The sequence below is a fragment of the Pseudorca crassidens genome, chromosome 9, assembly GCF_039906515.1.
Source record: "Pseudorca crassidens isolate mPseCra1 chromosome 9, mPseCra1.hap1, whole genome shotgun sequence".
Lineage (NCBI taxonomy): Eukaryota > Metazoa > Chordata > Mammalia > Artiodactyla > Delphinidae > Pseudorca > Pseudorca crassidens.
In genome coordinates this window covers 64,006,197-64,029,350 of record NC_090304.1, presented here as the reverse complement: position 1 = coordinate 64,029,350, position 23,154 = coordinate 64,006,197, and the positions used below count along the sequence as shown (strand labels likewise).

General features: G+C 36.1%; 1 protein-coding gene across 3 annotated transcripts in view; it reads right to left on the bottom strand.

The window, feature by feature from the left end:
- EED (embryonic ectoderm development) overlaps window positions 1–22,603 on the bottom strand; it is a 33,609-nt gene extending 11,006 nt beyond the window's left edge. For 2 of the 3 annotated variants that reach the window (XM_067750628.1, XM_067750629.1), the window contains exons 1-8: window positions 21,785–22,603; window positions 16,398–16,550; window positions 14,344–14,436; window positions 10,974–11,039; window positions 9,453–9,578; window positions 8,722–8,803; window positions 3,738–3,829; window positions 1,806–1,939 (exon numbers count right to left, since the gene is read on the bottom strand). In XM_067750628.1, the coding sequence (XP_067606729.1) occupies window positions 1,806–1,939; window positions 3,738–3,829; window positions 8,722–8,803; window positions 9,453–9,578; window positions 10,974–11,039; window positions 14,344–14,436; window positions 16,398–16,550; window positions 21,785–21,898 (860 nt within the window). In that variant the 5' untranslated portion in view covers window positions 21,899–22,603. Of the gene's footprint in view, window positions 1–1,805; window positions 1,940–3,737; window positions 3,830–8,721; window positions 8,804–9,452; window positions 9,579–9,897; window positions 10,430–10,973; window positions 11,040–14,343; window positions 14,437–16,397; window positions 16,551–21,784 lie in introns of those variants that run through there. The other variant, XM_067750630.1, reaches the window with a different exon arrangement.
- Window positions 22,604–23,154: the final 551 nt, after the last annotated feature.

The window sequence follows — 23,154 nt, the reverse complement described above, 5'->3', positions numbered from 1 at the left end:
ATTCAGTTTTATTTATTTATTTTATTTTTGGCTGCATTGGGTCTTCGCTGCTGTACGCGGGCTCTTCTCTGGTTGCGATGAGCAGAGGCTACTCTTCATTGCAGTGCATGGGCTTCTCATTGTGGTGGCTCCTTTTGTTGCGGAGCACGGGCTCTAGGTGTGTGGGCATCAGGCATTGTGGCACACGGGCTCAGTAGTTGTGGCTCGTGGGCTCTAGAGTGCAGGCTCAGCTGTTGTGGCTCACGGGCTTACTTGCTCCACGGCATGTGGGATCCTCCCGGACCAGTTCTCAAACCCGTGTCCCCTGCATTGGCAGGCAGATTCTCAACCACTGCGCCACCAGGGAAGCCCCTGATTCAGTTTTTAAACTGAAATAACTGCAGAAGTATCATATACCATGAATTAGTTGTGTCTTGGGCAACTCACATGTCCTCTCTTTGCTTTTCCCTCATATGTAAAAAGGATGTTGGGCTGAATCATTTCAAATACTCTTTCCAATTCAAATTCTAGGATCTTTTCTTTTCTTTTTTTCTTTTTTTTTTTTTTTTTTGCGGTTTGCAGGATCTCAGTTCCTCAACCAGGGATTGAACCTAGGCCACGACAGTGAAAGCCTGGAATCCTAACCACCAGGCCACCAGGGAACTCCTGGATTTTTTCTTTATTAAAACATTAAAACGCTATTAATGATCTGATATAAATTCTTAACTGCTATAATTTTATTAATTACTTTTCAGCCAAATATGTATTATAATCTATGGTTAAACCTCTCTCAAGAAGATCAGCATAATTCACTGTTATTTTCTGTAAGCTGTAAAGTATAACTTCTATTTATTTCAGAGCTCTAGAAAATATAAAAACATAAACTGAATACTACACTAAGCCCTGGTGTTTTAAAATAAAAATCGAAAGTCATACTAATTCTTAGAGGCTTGAGATCTGATGCATGTCTATTAAAATATTTACTGATAATTACAAATTCAACTACCAATCTATTAATAATCTGGCTTGATAACCAGAAAATTAACTCTGCTAAAATGAAAAGTGCAAACAAAGTTAACATTTACAAACATATGATAGTCACAGTGAAAGTGTTAATAATAGCTTGATAAGATTCTGAAAAAGATAGTAAATGAATTAAGAGTTGAGGTTTTTCAAAACTATACTAAGAAAACTGCCAAGTTCCCACAGCTAGTCCCTCCCCTTGGTTCAAATCTCCTGCTTTTGAATTTTCTCCATTTAATGAAGTGAGTATCACTTAAAGGAAAGCATTATTTTATCATGAATTAAAGCTAAGAACCCCATTTAAAATTATGATTTACTTCTTCTGTTTATACAATCATCTTCCACAGATGTGTGAGTTTTCAAATAATTTATTTTCTTAGAAACATAATCAATATAATAGTTTCAAGGCATATGAAATTTAAGGACTGAAAATAAAGCTCTTTCATTATGAGTGAAAAATAAAATTATTATTTACTGTCTTGAATTAGAACTTAGAGTATTGACAAGCAGTGCTAATAACATTAGCACATGCATACCTAAATAAAAATAAGTGAAATGTGCTACTAAATTAAGATAAAAATACAACTGAAAGGGATTTTGAAAAATAAGCCACAAACATATAGACAAAAATAAAGGCCTTCCATTTAAAATCAGTGAATTTTATGGCATGTAAGTTATACCTTAAAGTTATTAAAAGGGGATTCTAAAATCAGTGTTGGAGACTTATACAATAATTTTGGAAAAAGTGAAACGCTATTCAACAGCATGAGATAGCAAATTGTTTTAAGCACTACAACTGTTACCTGTTAGTTTTATTTGGATTATAATCATAAGATTCCTTAATTGCATTCATCATTCTCTTTGAATTGATCCTCCAAAGTTTAAGAGAGTGATCCATACCACAGGACATTATTTTTTCACCCAAAAGATCATAATCCTGTATGTAAAACAGAAAAGCTTAAATTAAATATATAAATTATTTCCCCAAATTATGCTATCTAATTTTCATCTGATGTCCAGTATCGTGAAAATTGTATTTCAAACCACCATACTAACATTTTGGGTTTCATATATGTAGGCCATAAGCCACAAAGTTTTTACTGCTTTTGAGATTTATTTTAACTGATGTGTCACCACCACAGTATATGAGCTTATACAATACGGAAGGCAAAAAAGTAAACTGAATTTAATTTTATCTATTCAATTATCTTTATTCAAATATTTCCTTTGCTTGATTTTGAAGATGAATTGAATGATGAGGTAAAACAATTATTCTATGACACAAAAACCTAAATGGTTATGTTACTTTTCTTTGTCTAACCCTGATCAAGCAATGAAACTGACATCTGTATGTGAAATTATGAGTCCTTAAACAATTGAAATTTTACTTTATTTGTACACCTAAGTCACAAGACTTCAGGTACCTTGGTTTTAGAGTTCACTTTTTAAAAGAATAAAGGAAAAAATGTCTAAAAAAGGAAATACCATATTTAAACTTTTTCATTTGCTGTTTACTAATTTTTACTAAGCTCCTAACAGATCATCCATTATAACCTTATTCCACCTCGTTACATAGATGAGACACTGAGGCACAGAGATGATATTTAATTTAGCACATGGTACATACATGTGTTAAGGAAAATCTCACACATCAATCCTTCTAGCAGTGAACTCCTATTGTTACAGAGAAGAGATACAGACTCCTGCTCTCATTTAGAGAAATAACAGTAGAGAGTTCTATTTAAGGAGAGTATTTTCCTCACTAAACTAGATATTCTGTTAATCCAACCTTTAAATTAATCATGAACATTGTTTTACACAGCCTGAGAACTTTAGGTTTGGTGTTTATTGAATCCACAAGTCTTGTAGCTGCTCTTTTCCTAATAACCTCACTGTCAACAGCAACAAGACACCCTTAGAGCCAGGAGCTCTCATTAGTCTTTAACGAAGGACAGTAGTCTTTTCACACATAGAACCAGGTGGAGATTGCTATTGCAACTTCTAGAAAATCCAAGTTGCAAGTTCTAGAAAATCCTTTAAGGTAGGTATAATTCTCACAAAAGTATACAAACCCTAACTATAGGAATAGTTAGTACCTCCAATTAAAATGTCACATGCTTCAAAATATGGTGCCCCTTTAAATAGTTTTAAAAAAAAAAGAAATGAGCTATAAGACTACTAAATAAGTAAGCTCTACACGAAACACAAGTAAATCTGAAATAACATAAAAATCTGAAACTTGACTAAAAACATTTATATCATTACAATAGATCAATAGATTATAATACATAAGTATAAAGATAACATCATGCCATCAAAGGGAAGAGTTATCTAAAACTCAGTGTGAACAACACTTCCTAGAAATGAGTAACTTATATTTCAACTTCAAATAAAAGATGAAAAAGTTTCTTAATTGCCAAGTAGGTTAACCTTTTCCTTTAATAACTGAGAAACAACAAAAGTTAACTTGGTGATTTTAGATTAAAAAAGGAAAAGAACAAGTTCATAGTATTTGTTCATGAGAATCCAGGCAGAGTACAGATAAAACACAAAGAGGCTTTTTGCTTTACTTCTTCATCTGTAAGTTAAAACCTTCTCTGTCACAAGTAAATGAAATAACTGTCTGCCAGACTAGGTGAAACAAACCACATGCTTTCTTACAAGGAAAGAGTTCTATGGGTATTGTTCACAGCTTTGTACACCTGAAGGTCACTGCCCTGTAGCTTTCAACTTACAGCACTTAGAACTTCATCTCTGTGCCCTTCTACACCTCCAAATATTGCCACCAGAGTGTCCGTTTGGATATTCCATAATCGTAAAGCATGATCTAGTACAGACATAAAAAAATTAATATGAACTTTTATCATTCATTTACTGTGGACTTTCAAAAGCTCTTTAAAGAAGAAAAAGCTACCAAAGTTTGGACTAAGCTTACTCACAGTAAAGATTAAGGAGGAATCCATACCATATAGGAACTTAAAATATTTATATCACCTGTAGATTTAACCAGGTATGAGCTCATACTTTCAAGATAAGAAAGAAATATTTCTCTGGTCCTAAATTTGATTATTGCATATGCCATAGAACAAGGTACTAGCTTTTCTCTCTACCATATCCACATTTACAAACTGAAGAGGACAAATTATAAGATTTCTATAGTAAATCCCAAAATAGGATTGAAACATTCACAGTGACATAATTTTAGAGTATTATAGACCTTACAAACATGCTATTAACTGTAATTTGAGCAATCTAATTTTCCACTAAACATCAGCAATAAAATAGACAGCAATACTCATAAATATAGCTTGAAATATAGCAATGTCCATACTGCACATGAATATTGACATATTACATAGGTAACACTAAGAGGCAGTAATATACTGTGTTAGTAGTGGAAATTAACATTGCTACAAAAATGATTTCTTGATTCCAATTTGTGTCCAAGTTTTTGTGCAGACATATTTTCATTTTTCTTGAAGACATACACACCTAGGAGTGGTAATTCTATGTTCAACATTTTTGGACTGCCAGACTGTTTTCCAATGTCCTTACATTTTACATTCCCACCAGCAATGGATGAGGGGGGTTCCAATTGCTCCATATCCTAATCAACATATTTTATTGTCTTTTTGATTACAGTCATCCTAGTAGGCATGAAGTGGTATTTTTTTATTAACATCTTTATTGGAGTATAATTGCTTTTCAGTGTTGTGTTAGTTTCTGCTATAAAACAAAGTGAATCAGCTATATGCATACGTATGGCCCCATATCCCCTTCCTCTTGCGTCTCCCTCCCACCCTCCCTATCCCACCCCTCTAGGTGGTCGCAAAGCACCGAGCTGATCTCCCTGTGCCTTGCAGCTGCTTCCCACTAGCTATCTATTTTACATTTGGCAGTGTACATATGTCAATGCTACTCTCCCACTTCATCCCAGCTTACTCTTCCCCCTCCCCGTGTCCTCAAGTCCATTCTCTACATCTGTTTCTTTATTCCTGTCCTGCTCTAGGTTCATCAGAACCTTTTTTTTTTTTAGATTCCATATATATGTGTTAGCATACGGTATGTTTTTCTCTTTCTGACTTACCTCACTTTGTATGACAGACTCTAGGTCCATCCACCTCACTACAAATAACTCAATTTCGTTTCTTTTTATGTCTGAGTAATATTCCATTGTATATACGTGCCACATCTTCTTTATCCATTCATCTGTCGACAGACACTTAGGTTGCTTCCATGTCCTTGCTATTGTAAACAGTGTTGCAATGAACATTGTGGTACATGACTCTTTTTGAATTATGGTTTTCTCAGGGTATATACCCAGTAGTGGGATTGCTGGGTCATATGGTAGTTCTATTTTTAGTTTTTTAGGAAATATCCATACTGTTCTCCAGAGTGACTGTATCAATTTACATTCGCACCAACAGTGCAAGAGGGTTCCCTTTTCTCCACACCCTCTCCAGCATTTATTGTTTGTAGATTTTTTGATGATGGCCATACTGACCGGTTTGAGGTGATACCTCATTGTAATTTTGACTTGCATTTCTCTAATGATTAGCGATGCTGAGAATCCTTTCATGTGTTTGTTGGCAATCTGTATATCTTCTTTGGAGAAATGTCTATTTAGGTCTTCTGCCCACTTTTGGATTGGGTTGGGTTTTTTTGATACTGAGCTGCATGAGCTGCTTGGATATTTTGGAGATTAATCCTTTGTAAGTTATTTCGTTTGCAAATATTTTCTACCATTCTAAGGGTTGTCTTTTCGTCTTGTTTATGGCTTCCTTTGCTGTGCAAAAGCTTCTGTTTCATTAGGTCCCATTTGTTTATTTTTGTTTTTATTTCCATTTCGCTAGGAGGTGGGTCAAAAAGGATCTTGCTGTGATTTACGTCATAGTGTTCTGCCTATGTTTTCCTCTAGAGTTTGATAGTGTCTGGCCTTACATTTAGGTCTTTAATCCATTTTGAGTTTATTTTTGTGTATGGTGTTAGGGAGTGTTCTAATTTCATTCTTTTACATGTAGCTGCCCAGTTTTCCCAGCACCACTTATTGAAGAGGCTGTCTTTTCCCCATTGTATGTTCTTGCCTCCTTTATCAAAGATAAAGTAACCATAGGTGTGTGGGTTTATCTCTGGGCTTTCTATCCTGTTCCATTGATCTATATTTCTGTTTTTGTGCCAGTACCATACTGTCTTGATTACTGTAGCTTTGTAGTACAATCTGAAGTCAGGGAGCCTGATTCCTCCAGCTCCAGTTTGCTTTCTCAAGATTGCTTTGGCTATTTGGGGTCTTTTTTGTTTACATACAAATTGAGAAATTTATTGTTCTAGTTCTGTGAAAAATGCCATTGTTAGTTTGATAGGGATTGCACTGAATCTGTAGATTGCTTTGGGTAGTATAGTCATTTTCACAATGTTGATTCTTCCAATCCAAGAACATAGGATATCTCTCCACCTGTTTGTGTCATCTTTCTTTCATCAGTGTCTTACAGTTTTACACATACAGTTCTTTTGTCTCCTTAGGTAGGTTTATTCCTAGGTATTTTATTCTTTTTGTTGCAATGGTAAATGGGAGTGTTTCCTTAATTTCTCTTTCAGATTTTTCATCATTAGTGTATAGGAATGCAAGAGATTTCTGTGCATTAATTCTGTATCCTGCTACTCTACCAAATTCATTGATTATATTTAGTAGTTTTCTGGTAGCATCTTTAGGATTCTCTATGTATAGTATCATGTGATCTGCAAACAGTGACAGTTTTACTTCTTCTTTTCTGATTTATATTTCTTTTTCTTCTGATTGCTGTGGCTAAAACTTCCAAAAACTATGTTGAATAATAGTGGTGAGACTGGGCAACCTTATCTTGTTCCTGATCTTAGAGGAAATGGTTTCAGTTTTTCACCATTGAGAATGATGTTGGATGTGGGTTTGTCATATATGGCCTTTATTATGTTGAGGTAGGTTCCCTCTATGCCCACTTTCTGGAGAATTTTTATCATAAATGCGTGTTGAATTTTGTCAAACCCAAAAGCTTTTTCTGCATCTATTGAGATTATCATATGGTTTCTCTCCTTCAATTTGTTAATATGGTGTATCACATTGATTGATTTGTGTATATTGAAGAATTCTTGCATTCCTGGGATAAACCCCACTTGATCATGGTGTATAATCCTTTTAACGTGCTGTTGGATTCTGTCTGCTAGTATTTTGTTGAGGATTTTTGCATCTTTGTTCATCAGAGATATTGGCCTGTAGTTTTCTTTTGTTGTGACATCTTTGGTTTTGGTATCAGGATGATTGGTGGCCTTGTAGAATGAGTTTGGGAGTGTTCCTCCCTCTGCTATATTTTGGAAGAGTATGAGAAGGATAGGTGTTAGCTCTTCTCTAAATGTTTGATAGAATTCGCCTGTATCACTGTGTTTTTGATTTGCATTTCCCTAATGATTAATAATGCTGAGTGCCTTTCTATGTGCTTATTGGACATTTGTGCAAGTTCTTTGGAAAGATGTCTGTTCAAAACCTTTGGCTGTTTTTAATCTGGTTGTCTTTTTATTACTGAGCTGTATGACCTCTTGTTACAAGTCCCTTATTAGATACATAATTTGCAAATATTTTTTCCTTTTCTATAGGTTGTCTTTTCCTTCCTTGAGCATTACTTATGGAAAAATTCCTATTCATTTTGAAAAGCTGTCTGAAAAATGCTCTTACTGACACAGTGGGGGAAGAACAGGGTTAAAAAGTTGTGACACTAAGAACAAGTAACACATTATGGCCTATGTTACTTGTAAAGGAATACCTGAGCCCAGCTAATGTTATTAAAAGAAGAGAAAAAGTTATTAGCTCTCTTCTTAGGTGTCTATTTCTAAACAAGCCTGATAGTTAAAGAAAAATCATACTGAAACATGTTTCATGTAAGAGTTTTAATTTGAGGACATCTTTTAATATGAGCAGACTGTGGGGGTTAGGTTATCAGTGTGACAAGTTTAAAAGAATAAACTTGACTAGAATAATAATGTAGAAATGAAATGAGAAAGGGCAATCGAAAACAGAATGTAGAGATAAGAACAACCCAAATCATTTTAGAGAGCTCAGAAATGATTAAGAATGATTAAGAGCACTGTCTGAACCCAGAATAAACTTATAATGCCGACACAGCCATACAGAGCAAAGCAATGCTTTCTCTTTATAAATAAGGGAAAAATTTCAAAGAGCTTACACTGGATAACTTAGCATTTTAAGGAATTCTACAGGGAGTCCTTTATAAAACAAAAGTTTTACATAGAGAGAGTCAAAAGAAAGCAATATCGATCTTCAGATGCATTATTTCTTACTACATGATTGGAAAGAATGGTAAGATGATTTGCAAAACTACCTTCAAACTATTAAAAATGTCATAACTTTGGTGATCTGCCACTTAAAATTAATGAAGCTTAATATGAAAATTCAATTGCACATAAAGTTCTAAAACTATCATAATGCAATATGGTAAATAAGGGTAATACACATTTAATCCTCAGTACCAATTATTTTATTTACATCGTAAGTTAACAGTGTATTTCAAGGTCCCACCCTCCAATTCTTGGTTTGGAGATGCTAATGTAGGCTAAGATTTTTCTAAAACTTACTTCTTTTTAAATTTGGCTTTTTTCCTTAGAACAGTTTGTCCCTAAAATAAAATACTCACTCCCAAATAATCGAACTAAAGAAACATTTGCTTCTCTTACCTTTACTTACTGACAGGAGAAGATTTGGATCTCTTGGATGGAATTTCAGCTCATTGATAGCATTTCCATGGCCAACATAGTGCTATAATAAATTTAAAACATTTCTTCAACTTCCATATAAAAATCAATAAATTCTTTTTCATTAATCTTAGGAGAATGGAAAAATAGTTTCACTTGAAATAGTGGTTCTCAACCTTGGCTGCATATTAAAAGCATCCAACTTGAAGGAAAAATAAAAGATGTTCAAGTCCCATTTGCAGATATTCTGAGCCACAGCAAGGGTTTAAACGATTATCAGGTGATTCTAATGTACCCCCAAGGTTAATGTGATTTGTGAAATTTTTTTAGTATCAACTTCCAAGGCTTCACTTTTCAGTTCTTTACAAGGTGCTCTTGACTCTACACCCCCTATTTAGGGGATTTTGGAAAATGAGCTCACTCTTTTCTTATTGTTCATTTAAAGCCTCTCAGACTAAAGCAAGACAAAAGGACAGAAATTATTTTAAAAGAAAATAGTTCAAATGATAAAATTTTCTCACTTATTCCTTAATTTGCATTACCCAAATGTGACAAAGGTCTCAAAAGACTTGTCTAAATGAAGCAACAGGCAAAGTACAAACCAAATTAGAAATTGCACAGACATTGACTCTGTTTTAAATTCAACATGACAAGCTTTTGCAGGTGTGCATTCAAAAAAAAAAGCAGATCTATAATTTAACAAGAAAACCCACCTTTATGCACTGCATTGTTATGGGATTAATTATCCTAATTATGCCTCTAGATCCAGCTACAGCTAGCAGAGGATGGCTTGTATTGCTATCATATGTCCATGCACAAGTGTAAAAGTTCTCATCAGCCTAAGAAATGCCAGTTAAGAAATATAATTTGTTTTTGAAAAGTAAACACATCAATGATCACAATACTATACACAAAAACCTCCAAAGAACTGCTGAAGTTTTTAACAAAGAAGTTCCCATTTTTCTTTACACTACCAGGTTTAACCAATGGAGATTTTAGGTCTAAAATCTATACCAAATGATGAAACAAATCCAGTCCTTCCACTCAGTTTTGATTACTATTTTGCTGTTTGCATAACTATTTACCTGTCTTTTTAGCAGACAGAGCCAATGTGTAAATGAATGGGCATGGCTGTGTCCCAAATAAAAATTTATTTACAAAACAGGTGGCCAGGGGCTTCCCTGGTGGTGCAGTGGTTGAGAGTCCGCCTGCCGATGCAGGGGACACAGGTTCGTGCCCTGGTCCGGGAAGATCCCACATGCTGCGGAGCGGCTGGGCCCATGAGCCATGGCCGCTGAGCCTGCGCATCCAGAGCCTGTGCTCCACAATGGGAGAGGCCACAACAGTGAGAGGCCCTCGTACTGCAAAAACAAACAAACAAACAAAAAACAGGTGGCCAGCTCTATAGGCTCTAATTTGCTGATCCTGGCTCTGTCTCAGTAACTCTACGTGCCTCTAGATAAAGATCAATAACTATTCAGTTTTCCACCTTTTCCTGTGTGAGACCTTCCCAGTACGGCTACAGGTTACTTTTTTTCTTATCACCTAAGGGAAGACTAAATGTTCCTGTTTTTTCTTATTTGCTAGCTTTTTCAAATGGATCTGGAAGAAATCTTATCACCAAGCTTTGACTGTTGTACCCTTTGGCTTTTTAAAGCTTTTTCTTTATAAACCCATGTTTTTTTGTTTTGTTTTGTTTTGTTTTTAAACATCTTTATTGGAGCATAATTGCTTTACAATGGTATGTTAGTTTCAGCTTCACAACAAAATGAATCAGTTATATATATACATATGTTCCCATGTTTTACAGTATTTCCTAAACAAACTGCACATGTTTATTTTTTCTCTGTAGGCTTTGATGACCAAATACTTGGTATGACTGCCAGGCACAGCTTCTGATTAACCCAAGTTCACCAATATAACTGCCCTGAAATGATAAAATTCCAAGCAAGGTCAAAGAAACAGGAAGTTTCTGCTTTCATTTTCTATTACAGGATTTCCAATGCTCATCTCCAGATACCCACACTGTCCTCCTTCATATCCACCCTACAATGGCTTTCTAGGAATCAGGAAAACTAGATACTAGGAATCTTTTGGGTGACAGTGAAAGATAGCATTGGTTAAAGTTAAGAAAGGACAATATAACTTTAGAGAACTAATTTCCAAAAGTTTTGGGGTACTTATTGAAAGTCAATTTCTTTAGCCAACAATATGGAAAACCCAGGAAAGGATACATCAGCATCCACATAAGATTGCAACAACCGGATTTCTCCTTGTGAGTGACATTCATATAAGGTAACCTAATGAAAACAAAAATACAGTAAATTTTATCTCAAATGTAGAAACACACTCTTCAGCTTTTGAACATATTTTAGTCACAAATGTATCTCAAAGATGCTACAGAAACTACTGCTTTAAAAGAGCTCCTTTAAACTTAAGGAAGCTATTATAAAGCCTAATGCATTACATAATTTTCAGAATATATTAAATACTACAGTAATAATAATGGTTTCTATTTCCAATGTTTTCAACTTTTATCTCATCCATGTAATTGCACCAACTCTTCCAAGTAAATAAAGTTGAATGCCTCACAGTAAAGTATAACTACTCCCTAAAATTGTAGTTTATCTTTTTTTTTTTTTTGGCTGCACCACAAGGCTTGCAGGATCCCAGTTCCCTGACCAGGGAATGAACCCAGACCTATGGCAGGGAGTCCCAACCACTGGACCATCAGGGAATTCCCGTGGTTTATCCTCTTTTAAAGCTTTAAAGTCTTTGGATAGTTTTAGAACATTATTAATTACATATAAGAAAATCTAGGACTTCCCTGGTGGCACAGTGGTTAAGAATCCGCCTGCCAATGCAGGGGACACAGGTTCGAGCCCTGGTCCAGGAAGATCCCACATGCCACGGATCAACAAAGCCCGTGCGCTACAACTACTGAGCCTGCGCTCTAGAGCCTGCGAGCCACAAGTACTGAAGCCCGTGTGCCACAAGTACTGAAGCCCATGTGCCTAGAGCCGGTGCTCTGCAACAAGAGAAGCCACTGCAATAAGAAGCCCGCGCACCGCAACGAAGAATAGCCCCTCCTCGCCACAACTAGAGAAAGCCCACGTGCAGCAACGAAGACCCAACACAGCCAAAAATGAATAAATAAATTAATTAAATTAAAAAAAAAAAGAAAATCTAAAATTTGCCTAATAAGTTTCTCATGGACATTGCTCATCAAATATTAACTTTCTGATGTACAGTGGCCTTTTCGTCACATATTCTAAAATTAATAATATATACACTTTATTCAATTATGTACAGTTGTCCCTTGGTATCTGCCGGGGATTGCTTCCAGAACTCCCCACAGATACCAAAATCTGAGGATGCTCAAGTTGCTTATATAAAATGGCATAGTGTACGCATATAGCCTCACACATCCTCCCATATACTTTAAGTCATCTCTAGACCACTATGACATCTAATACAATGTAAATGCTATATAAATAGGTGCCAGCACGAAGCAAATTCCAGTTCTGCTTTTTGGAACTTTCTGGAATTTTCTTTTCTGAATATTTCTGATCCACACTTGTTTGAATCTGTGGATGTGGAACCCACAGATACAGAGGGCTTACTCTATAATACTAAATTTTTTATAAATTTCTTTCCATTCTTCTTACAGCTTAGTCATGTTAGCAATAACCTATTATTAATCTTAATAAGAGTCTATAAGAACTCTATAAAGATCCTTTAAATCATCTATCATCACCTATTAACAAGATAATCGCTACATTAATATTCTAAAAAAAATTCCTTATATGGATGCTAACTAGGTTGTCTTAAGAGATTATTTTGCTTTATTTTCTTTCTTTTTTTAAAAAAAGAAGTCCAAACAGCAGACCTTTTTATAATTCAGTAACGTATAATTCAATGTCATTTTAAATGAGAACAGGGATTCTTTTGGTTAGAAAGCCTGGAACATTACAATGAGCATACTGGAGCACAAACTATACTAATTCTAATTATACTAATATGATGGTGAAGTTAGTGAAGTATAATCAGGCTTATAGTGATGTCTGAAAAGTGGATACAAATGAATTAATGGATTATGTTCCCAATTTTCGGAAAAAATAACCTTAATCTCTTCTTCAAACTACATCAATTTCCCTCTGCATTGTTGTTTTCAAGCTACATATCACAACCTACATTTGGCTAAACACCAAAAAAAGCTGTTATCCCAGGTTATCAACTTGAGTATAGAGTTTCAAATTTTCAGAACTTCAATGACCAGTAAAAGCAACAGAGCCTTAAATTTAATTAAAACTTCCTTAAAGACTTCCAGGAAATTACTTAAAGCCAAATTTTACTTTTTAGAAAACAGGAATAGCAAAGTTCTAGCCCAGAATAGATGCATGTGTGTTTGTATGATCCTCAAACTTCCAGAATAAAAAAGGAAAAAAGCTTGGAAATATGCTGACATTTGAAAAATACTCAGCTGACAACTCCCAAGTTAGTTTTGATTGAGAACAGAATACTAACACTAAAACAGCAAACAAATAAAGGAAACGGCGTGCATTAAAAATCATGGTCTTTTATTTCTCTAAAAAGCTTAGCACAATTACTAAAGAAGCATAAATTTAATTTCACTCAAAGTAACAATTTATGGAACACCTCTCAGATTCACCTCCTTCCCCTACCCTCTTGTGCTAAAGGTAAAGAAAGTGACTTTGTTTATTGTCAATCCATACCAAGTAGTCAACTTCCTCCGTCTTTCTTTTTCCAAATACGCCAATCTGTTTCTCTGTTACTTCTCATAACTCCTAGTACAGTACTAATGAATAAGCAGAATGTCAGCTAATACAGTAAAGACTTATCAGGAGGACAATTTTTCCGAAGTGATTTCAGCTTAACAGAAAACTCCTGATTCTCCCTGGTAAGCACTAGGGAATCTTCCTTTTTCCCATTTATTTAGAAGTGAATGGAAATAAACAAGTGTGTGCAATCCACTTTTTCAGCCCCAGGTTTAACTAAAAAGTTTAATCATTTACATCAAAACATGCCCAGCATGGTTTTTTCTATGCATTCTCTCAGTTCAAGATACTCTGGCTTCCTAAAAACAATTCAAAACAAATGTTTACTGCATATAATTAAAATATTTTCAGTAACTATTACATAAATCCACTGGATTTACGCCTTCCATTTACAGAGAGCAACTAATTATGTTTATTATTTTTAAGAAATAACAAAAAAAACCCAAAAAACAAACAAAAAAGAAATAACAGACTTCTTACCCTAAATTGACAAACAACTATCACAGTCACTTCTAACAAGCAAGGTCAATTTTTTCAGCCACTCAAAACAAAATATTTATGAGTACAAAATGTAAATAGAAACCTGTTTCATGAACAATTGGGAGTATATATGAAATTAAGATATATTTTCAGTCATGAATATTACTTTTAATTTTGTCAGTTTCTAGAATGCTTCACTTTTACATAAAGGAACAATATTGTCAAACCACCTATACAAAGTTTACTTCAAAATCATTACACTTCAATGTTATATTAACACCACACTCTGGTAAGCCAAATGCCAAACAGTCCCCTTAACACTCACTCTGTTGCTTCCTACAGTTGCAAACACTAATGGATCTCCTTCTTTACTGTGCCAGTTAAACTGAACTCCAAACAATGGCTGATTATGATCTTCCTATAAAATAACCAAGAAATAAGAAAAATTAATATATTTTAGAGACCAAAAAATGGTACTAAACTGACCATTCCCATTATAACTTTTTTCCAAAATGCAAGTTGCAGTTTTATATATCATACATAAACTGACTTTTGACACTTAAAAGGTATCTGTTAGTCCAGTTTTCACATTTTAAAATACTGGCGCATGATAAAGCTTTATAACAATTAAAGATTTAAATCAAAGGTTAGGTAACAAGTACTCATCAATGAAAATACTTTGATAGTTGCCTTCTATATCCTTAAACCCAACTGCATGCTTCTGAATCAAAATAAAATGGGTAATTGTGGCAAAGGCATTTAATCCCTTACGACATAAGGACACAATTTATTTTTCTGAAATAACAAATAACCTAACAGTTAATATAGTTTCTCCAGTACTCATTAAACTTTATCAGGTTTAATTTCCCTCGTACAGTGAAGCATATCAGAGTCCATTCAAATCACTGCTTTCTACAGTTCTATAGAAACAACTTTAAGTAACCTTGAATTTGGGTCCTAAAAGAAAAACAACCCAAGAAGTTTTATAATGAACAAGAATACTTGAACAGTGGGGGCCAGGGGAGGCAGTGGGCTGTAACTTCACAGTTACCAGGAGGCTATAAGGAGATGTACAAAAAACAAGTATTCAGGTTTTTTTAAATTTTTATTTTACATTGGAGTAGAGTTGATTAACAATGTTGTATTAGTTTCAGGTGCACAGCAAAGTGATTCAGCCATACATATGCAGCTTTTTCAAATTCTTTTCCCATTTAGGCCACCACAGAATATTGAGCAGAGTTCCCTGTGCTACAAGTATTCAGTTTTGTTCACAAAGTTATTTTTCAGCCTTAATTATACTGGCAATCTCCTGGTGTTTAATAGTAACTTTCATATTCACTTTAAGGCACTGATTTCACTTTTAAAGTATAACAACATTTATTTCTTATCCTTCAAAAAGCCATAGCTTTAGGCTTTGGAAATATTTAATCAAAATATCCAAATGGCAGTTAAAACCACCTTCCAGATATACTACGTAAAAAATAGGTTAATATACCTAAATATTAACATGAAACTACAATGGACACTTTGCTTTAGAAGAAGGAAAAAAAAAAATAACAACCACTGAGATTAATTTCCCTCCTTTTAAGACAATATAATTTGACACACTGAGCAAGGCATTTTGCTACATAGACAGGAAAATAATTTCCATAAAGCCATAGCTTCTTATGCTTTCCGAAGACTTTAAAGTATATTTAGATATTTTTAAAAGAATCTATCTAACATATGTATAAGATAACATAATGTATATTTTTGCTCAGCACAGGAAAAACACCCCCAAATTTAAAAAACAGGAAATGAATACACGTAAAACATTTAAAGTAAATACCAGTAATTCTTTTTAAAAATAAAAACACTATTGAGGAAGGTAGTAATCTAAATAACTCCAACCTATTTTTTCCAAATATTGAATATTGAAAAAAATTTTTAGTTTCTACCTTTTTCTTTGAAAACAATTACAAATAAAAGAGTTAAATTTTTAAAGACTGCACAAAGACATCTGTTTCAATTTATGCTAACTCAAAGTTAATGAGTCACATTCAGTTTTTTTCAGTAACAGGTACGAGAAAGTGGCTTATGCTTTTAAGTTTTACCAAAATATGAAGAGTAACATTTCTCAAAATCAATAAAAACAGTAAAGAAAAACCAGATGCAATACTAGGTACTACTCATTTAATGTAAAACAAACAAAAAAAAGCTAAACAAATGTGGAATGGATTATAATAACTATGCAGTCTGCCCTACAAACAAAACTTCAGATTATTATAATTTTATAATATTTTTAACTTGACCGAATATCTTGAGCATAAAATGTTTACCACTGAGAAATAACTCTGGAGCCCATCATTCAGCACATAGACTGTGTCTTTCTGTACATACCTTGAGACTATTTACACATTTGAAAGAATATTTGCATTTCTTTGACTTCCATTTTCCCTTCCCCCAACTTTTCCTTCCAGGCGCGTTTGGCGTATTTGTAGGTGTATCAGGGCGTTCAGTGTTTGTACCACTTTCTATACTGACAGCATCATCCTATGAGCAGCAAATCAGAAAAAATTATATGAAACAGCAATACTGTACTTAGGAAATGAGTTCATACTGGGTAGCTACTGACTGGCCTAAAAGAATTAATAAATCCTGCAAGAAATGAAGAAATTTATTCTTGTCTCCAAATAAAAATAAAACACAAACACATTAGGATTTGTGGATATTTGATATTTCAGCAAATATATAAACAAAAAAGCTAACCATGATGATGCTAATGGTAAGAATAATACTGCCTTTAAATAACAAGGCACTGGTCTGTGCCAGCCACTTTACTACATTGCCTCACTTCATCTTTACTGCTCTTCATACAAGGTACTGTTAGATAAGGAAGTGTTGCTTAGAGAGCCTAAATGGTGTCTTGCTGGTTAGGGCTGCTGGTATTCAAAACCAAAAGCTATGACTCCTAAATCTGACTGACCTACATGTCTTCATAATTTATTTGACTGCTGCTCAGTTTGGAGCATGGGAGTGGGTGGCCGTTTGAGGCTACAGTGTTAGTGCTTCCTACTTTAGATGAAAATCCTGATTATCATTCAAACTCTGCTTATTTATAACACTTAAACCATTTAGAATTTTTTTTAGGTTCTACATGTTATGTGCTATATACAAGTGAAATCTGACTCATAGCTCTAAAATACTCATATAATAGAGCTCCAGAAACTCACTGTAAAGTAAAATCCTTCCAAATGTAGAAATGACTGCAGGAAACCTTGAAAACTCACCTAACTTATACCTTGTCTCCAGTCCACAAGCTATATTAATGGTCCTCTACTCTGAGAAGAGGATTTCACTACCTCCTTTGATTACATATTCCAAAGTGCTCCTTGGAATAAAGAGATTTATTTAAACCTATATCACCTTAGGGCAGTAGTTACTAAATTCATTCCAGAGGAAGCCTTTTTTTCATGGAGTGCCTATTAACACCTATGAGAACACATATTAGGAACCATTGTCTTAGAGGTTATTTTTAAATTACTGCTTCCTAAAGTTGGTTTTATGATATTACAGAACATTAAAAATTAACTGGAGTATCAGAAAGTATATTAAAAATTCATATTAATTCCTTAAAAACTATATGGTATCATACAGTAGTTCTTAGGGGTGGTTTTTCAAAACGAATGGTTCCTACCAAAATGGAACGCTTTAAAAAAAAATACACAAATCATTCTAAAATATACTGGTTATCTAGGGTGAAAGAGAATGAAGTGGATAGATGGCACATAGTAATGCTCAATATCTAGACTGTAATTTAATGTAAATATAATCAGCTTTTATAGATATAGAAATGTAAAACTTTAGAGTTCAGTTCCTAGGTTGAAATCACTAGGGGTTTTTTTGTTGTTGTTGTTTTAATATATATTTACTTATTTATTTAGGCTGCCCGGGGTCTTAGTTGCGGCATGCATGTGGGATCTAGTTCCTTGACCAGAAACTAAACCCGGACCCCCGCAAGGGAAGTGCAGATTCTTACCCAATGGACCACTGGGGAAGTCCTGAAATCACTGTTAATCTCTATTTCTCCCTACCTTTCAGTTGTATTTACACAGTTAAAACCTAGTGTAGAAAACAATTTTGTGTTTCACTGGAAAACTATATAACTACTGCACGCTCCTCCGTGTTATTAGATTCTAACCCCCTTCACTGCCTTTGAACAATCTTACATCTCTTACACTGTGCATAATCCAAAGGTAGAGGTTCAAACTGTCTTCCCTTTCACGCTGAAGAAAAGTTTTTGTCTCCATTTGCAATTTCATCTCTACATTCCTTTAATCCATATACATTTGTACCGTTTGACTTACACTTGCCCAGTTCCCTCATATGAGTAAAATAAAATGTTTCTGAAAATTTATTCTTTTTCTGAAAATTATCTTTCAACACTAGAGAAATGAAATGATAAAACGGTTAGACATATATTCACTAGCTTCTTCCTAGTCTGGAAAATTCTTCTTTCCATTCTAAAAATTCAACTGCTAATCAAGAAGCCCCACAAAACATTGTTAATAATTGGGGCACATTACATGTATGTGTATGCGTGTGTGTGTATGTGTATAAACTTTTAACCACTTAATTTACCCATCTCCTCAAATAGGCAAATCAAGACCAAATGGAAATCAGTCAAATGGAAATGAAATACAGTCACAATGCTTTCATTTTATCTTTAAATTCAAACCTTTCCTAAGTATCTAATATGTGTACAAACTGACTTCCACCTTGGCCCCTCCTCAAAATACAGAATGGTACTATGCAACATATATGGCACTACCATCTGCATTTGCTCAACAAGGAAACAGGGATAGTAATTTGGCCCTTAATCTTGCCACAGGCTGCTTAAGCAAAAGACATGTCTCCAGATTCAGCCTTCTGATCTCAGTACCAGACAACTATTAGTATTCTTCCATAAGCTAACTACTCTACAGTCATATTAAAAAGTTAATAGAATGGCAGATACATATAAAACAAACTTAAAATAGGTCGGATGTTAACTAGATTTATTGTGCTGATCATTTTGCAATGTATACAAATATCGAATCATTATATTGTGCATCTGAAATAATATAATGTTATTAATCAATTATACCTCAATTGAAAAAAATTTTAATGTCCTTTCAATTCTTTGATTCACCTTAACCGTAGCAAGCGCTCAGACTACCTTCACTCCAACTCAAAAACACCACATTCTTTCCTCCACTTGCTTTTGGCCTTCCTGTCGTTATTTGGCTCCCTCAAGAGTAAAACCACCTGCCCTTGTTAGCTTTTTCTGAACTCATTTTTATACAGAGTTCTCTACTCGCTTCCCTTAACCTATGTCCTAGATCTGGGTCCCTGGATGAAATTCAAAGGACCTGTGAACTTAAGCGGCAAAATAAACAAATAAATAAATAAATTTAAAGTTGCATTTTAATTTTCACTATCTTTAAGTGAAATCTATTACTTCCTTCTATTATAATGCAGGCAGCATACATGCTAATGTTACTGTAGCTGTGACTTTCTCACCAATGAAATCAGGTATTTTTATATCACATTATAGTTGTTGCAGATCTCAAAAATTGTCTATGCCCATCATAACTATCAGAGTCACTGCAGACCTAGTTACTTAATGTGCTAATAAAGAAGCACTTGATATTAAAGCACTTTATTAAAACAAATCTTAAATTTGTTTTTTAAAATTCTGTAACTTTTTTTATAATTTTATCACTGATTTTGTTTGTAATCTTATATATTGTATTTTATACATTTGAAACTATTATTCTGAGAAGGTTTCACAGGATTTATTAAGGTGTCCAAAGCACAATAAAGGTTAAAAGTCCCAGCCAAATGGAGGAACCAAAACAACGGCTTAGTCCAATCATCTAGTTCTGAATAGCTTTAGTATGCATCAAGGAGTACATTCCTCTTAAGGGTCTGTAAAAAGAAAATAACCTTTCAATTTATTTGGTTCCCTGAAATTTTCCTCAGTCTAATAGGTTATTGATATTTTCATTACATTTCAGCCTGATTAATATGTGGAAGGGCCAGAAACATAAGTCTAGACAATGTGATTACAAAAGAAGTAATAGTAATTAACACTTGTATGGTACTTATTAAGGGGCAGGCACTCTTTTCAGCACTTTACCTATATTATCTCATTTAATCCTCACAAACATCCCATGAGGTAAATACCGTTATTATCCCCATTTTTAAGATAAGAATCTAAGGCAACTAGGTCAAGCACCTTGCTCAAGATCAAGCAACCGGTAAGCAGTAGAGTGGGGATTTTAACCTAAGAGATCCAGTTTGTGCTCCTAGTCACTAACCTAATCTGCCTAGAGAAATTTAAGAAGGGGTGGAAATAAAACAGACACCAAGGGCTGGAATGAAGAGGGTCAAAAATGTTAGATCCCAATATATAATAAGATTGGGAAGCACAAACAGGAAAAAAACAGATTTAAAGTAACATTCAACACCTAAGCCTTCCAGAAATTTCAAGTCCAAATCCCACAAACAGACAATCTGCCAAATATCTTTCTTCTATCTGCAAAAAGAATTCTTTCCCATCTGTTCAGTGAAAATTCTGGTCTTGACACCATGCCATATACATGCTTCAGTCGGTGATGCAGTGATGTAGAACTTAGGAACTGGGTGTGTAAGGTACAACATCTATTCTTAAAACTAGCTAAACTGAGAAAAAGAACAACTTACACCACCTTCCTATAACACTTTAAAGGTTTAAAAAAGATAATCAGATGTTGTTACCTCGGAGGGTTCACATTTCAGAGTAGTAATTCGTTGAGTGAACTGTGAAGACATTTTGCTGACCTTATGGGATATAAACTTAAAGCATGAAACTGAAAATTAATGTCAGTTCGGTCATTACTGGCGTCTCACCTAAAAACACGGGGATCAACTGTTGGGACGAACTAGAGCATTACCAAGATCCATTTAAGAGTTAAAAAAAAAAAATCTGATTCCAAAACACCTTACACATGCGAAGCCACGAGCCCACACCTAAAGACATCTACCCTGACCACAGCGGCCTAAAATCTTCCAGGTCATCCCCTTTATCTTAGTGAAAACTTACAAAAGAGTAACTGTCCCTTCTCATTCCTTCCTCAAGGGTCGTTTCCCCCTCCAAGTCAGTAGACGACCCTCTCAATTTTCCTCCTCCTGAAGAGAAGCCGACTGTCAGGCACGCCCCTTCTCCACGCACAAGACAGGAACGGACACAAAAGCCCCTTTAAAAGAGTCACCGAAATCTCTTACGTCTAAGAGCTAATCTTCCCATCCTGGACAGTCGGTAAGGGTCTACGAGTGACACGGACCCTAAATTCCTTTTTAAAAGTCCATTAACACATGCTGGCCCCTCCTTCCAACTGTCTTAGAAAAACCTCTAACTTGCCTTTTAAACTACTGGAATCTCAGATCCGCACTCTCCCAAAATCTGCCTAAAGGCCCAGACACTCCGCATGCACGCAAAAAGATCTCAGAGCCCTCTGACCTCCACCACCACGCTCTCTCTAAAACCACTCTCCTTCGTCAAGTTTCCGCTCGCTCTCGGCCGCAGCTCAAAATCCCCGTAGAAACAAGTTCGATGTTCTCCTCCACGCCCGCGTTTTCCTGAGTAGAGGGTGACACCTCTCCCTCCCCCCACAGCCGCCTGCCCGCCCCCGCGCCTACAGTTTAAAAAGAATTTGAAACTTTCACTCCAAAGTCCCGTCCGGACTGCTCAGCGCTGCACTCACATTCTCGTCTCCAGAGAGGTCCGGGTTGCTGTTCTCGTCGCTGCTCAGCTTCTGCTTCTTGGCCGCAGGCATGTCTGTTCCCGCCGGCGCTGTAGACACTTCCCTCTCGGACATATTCCTCCGCCTCCCTCCAGGTTCCTGCCGCCTAGGGCGGGGCCTCCGCCACACCGCCGTCAAGCAAGCCCGTCCGGAGCTTGCCGCAAAGTTGCCACTGCCGCCGCCACCTCCACCACTCCCCCCACTGTCGCAAACCGCGCCCAGCCGCCGAGGCGGGCGTGCGTGCGACCCCGCCACACTGCTGAAAAAGGGGCGCGCGCGCGCGCCCTCCCGCGCGGCTTCCTGGATCCTTCCCTTTCCCCACTCCCGTCTTGCCCTTTTCCCGCCGCCCTCCCGGCAGTTTGCACGGAGAGGTGTGATCCTTGGCTTTCGAGGGCAATATTTCGTACGTCCCCCTTCCCCACGACCGCCTCGAAAAAGGAGAGGCGGAACTCAGAGGGATGCCCCCTCACCCCCTTCCTCCTTCCAAAGACGTTTCAGCCGCTATTGGCCCAATCCTTCGATCCCCGACCCGCTGCAAGGACTCGAAAGTCTGTGGAATGGACTAGCCTATCAATGTCCCAGGAGACGGGGGACGAGACGAGAAGTCACCTCTTGATTTAGCGGTGTATGCCAAGGGTCCTTAATCTTGAACTCGGAGAATAACGCTCTCATATTATTCACGGAACTGATCACAATCTAATTTTCAGTTGCGAAGAGAAATTTTTAAATTGTAGACTGCTTCTCACTTTCCTCCCCTACCTAGCAAATGGGAGTTACCCGCTAATGGGTGCGCATGCGCTGGGGCGTATTCTCGCGCTTGGTTGTCCGGACCCGCCTCCTCCAAGCCCCTCCTCTTTGAAATCTTGTTTGTGAACCAGGTAGTCTTCCACCGGGTTTCCGTAGTCCGGGATGGATTTCTAAACGCTACAAAATCATAATCCCTGAATGCCTCCTAGTTTCTTGATGAATATTTATTCTAGTGAATGTTTATTGCGATGAATGTTTATCCTCGTCCAATTGGTACCAATATTGGGTAGGGTTTAGGTAGGAATATACTAAAATTATAATTCTAGACTCCAATGGGTTACATTCCAGAGTGCTTCTTTTACCTGTTAAAGGATTATCAAGGCCCTGAACGACAAGGCCTAAGAGTCAATGGTCATCTCCAAGCATGTATGCGACTGTGAGACAAATGACGGACAATATTTTTTGGCACACCAGATACAATAAAATTCTAGGGGAAGGCAACAAACTGTTATGCTTCACCAAAATGTTTGCTGTGTTACCGTATCTGGGCGGTTGACAGGTGCCAAATACACGGGTGAGCCTCG